We start from the raw sequence: 1,686 nt of genomic DNA on the forward strand, positions 1-1,686 counted from the left end.
TGTGTGTGTGTGTGTGTGTGTGTGTGTGTGTGTGTGTGTGTGTGTGTGTGTGTAAGAGAACGATATTATTTCTAAAAATAATAATGCTAGTCGCCGCGAGCATACAGCCGTATAGGAAAATTAATAATTATATATCAGATATATAAATATATTTATATTCATATTTTTATGTATTTTGACCATACTACACTGATGAGCAGAAGTTATATATTGTTATAATAACTGCGAAATCGTTCGATATATAGTTCTGTCTGTTTTTAAGAGGCCAACTTTTGAGAATTGCATTTCCTCGCGTTCGGTAAAAATGTGTTTATTATGGTAGTTTGACCTTAGCAGTCCCTCATAAGCGTGAGGCATTATTGTATAGTAATGCCCTTATATAAATTTAAATATATTTATATATACTGGGGTACTACATAAGCACCTATATATGTATGCGTATATATATATATATATATTTATATGAAGCTTAATCGTCTTTATCTGTATCACTACCTTTCTTTCTCTCTCTCTCTCTCTCTTTGTATATGTATGTATGTGTGTATTTTTTAATGTTTGTTCTTTTGTTAATTTATAATAAAACAATGTTACATTAAACTGAAGGATTATTCATTAGTTTTTGTAGTACATATTGATTATTCCTTAACAATAATTGTATTGACAATGGCCTCAAAGTTTCGGTCTACCCAGCCATCATCAGACTTTTTGCAGCATTCCCTCAGTTTTTCTAAGCCTTGTAAATGAACTAGGAAGGTTGGGCCTCCAACCAGGCCTTTCGTGACACCCTTAAAGCCAGGAACTTTTCAGCACCTTCACGTAGTCTACATCATTGAAATCAAATGAAGTCACAGTTGTTACATCAGAGTTTTCTTCTCTTAGAGAGATGTCTATATAAAGATTAGGCCTATCTCTCACTCCCAGCTATTGGACGGCCATTCATACTACTGAGTTCATATGAACTCTGGCAGAATTTGGTCTTTGTCTTGCAGGATATCCCACGAAAACCACTATCCTTATAAAGCCGATGATGCAAGAATAAACATCTGCCTCACAATCATCTGCTACGGGATCGAACTCCCAACAACATATTTGTGAAACGAATCTCTTAACCACGCAATAACTTCTTCGCCTTCACAAAAGTAAAAAACAAAATAATGAAGTATTTAAATTCGAAATGTTTCACCTACTTGAAAGAAACTATTTCTCGAATAGCTGAGTGTTTTGGCGTGATGAAACCTAAGCTCTGTCTGTAACCCTTCTCTTCGACGAATGCATAAGCCTTCTTGTCCTTCGCAGCGAAATACCTCACAACTGAGCTGTCCATGACATAGGCAAAGTTCTCGGTCAACACCATTTCCATTATTTTAGCAGTATCTGTGACATTCGGACTCCTGCGGATCTCTCGACCAATCGTCCGATACGATGGATTCCGTGATTTCTGTTAAGACAAATAAAAAAAAACACCAAAAATGTGAAAGCAGTCAAAGGTTAAATAAGTTCTTGCATACACACTCATGTACACACACACACATACACTCATGCACACACGCAAATACACATACACACACGCACACACATGCACACACGTACACACACTTGCGCACATACACATGCACACACATGCACACACGCATCACACAAGCTCACGCATAAACGCATACACGTGTGTGAGTAAGTATATATATA

The 1,686-nt window shown here is 36.6% G+C and overlaps 1 protein-coding gene across 1 annotated transcript in view; it reads right to left on the reverse strand.

Moving 5' to 3' along the window:
- Positions 1-1,049: 1,049 nt before the first annotated feature.
- LOC106871501 (glutamate receptor U1) overlaps positions 1,050-1,686 on the reverse strand; it is a 9,952-nt gene continuing 9,315 nt past the window's right edge. Inside the window, exon 6 of the mRNA XM_014917989.2 lies at positions 1,050-1,438. Within this exon, the coding sequence (XP_014773475.2) occupies positions 1,184-1,438 (255 nt within the window). The 3' untranslated portion in view covers positions 1,050-1,183. The remainder of the gene's footprint in view (positions 1,439-1,686) is intronic.

The sequence above is a fragment of the Octopus bimaculoides genome, chromosome 24 (assembly GCF_001194135.2).
Source record: "Octopus bimaculoides isolate UCB-OBI-ISO-001 chromosome 24, ASM119413v2, whole genome shotgun sequence".
In the NCBI taxonomy this organism is placed as follows: Eukaryota; Metazoa; Mollusca; class Cephalopoda; order Octopoda; family Octopodidae; genus Octopus; species Octopus bimaculoides.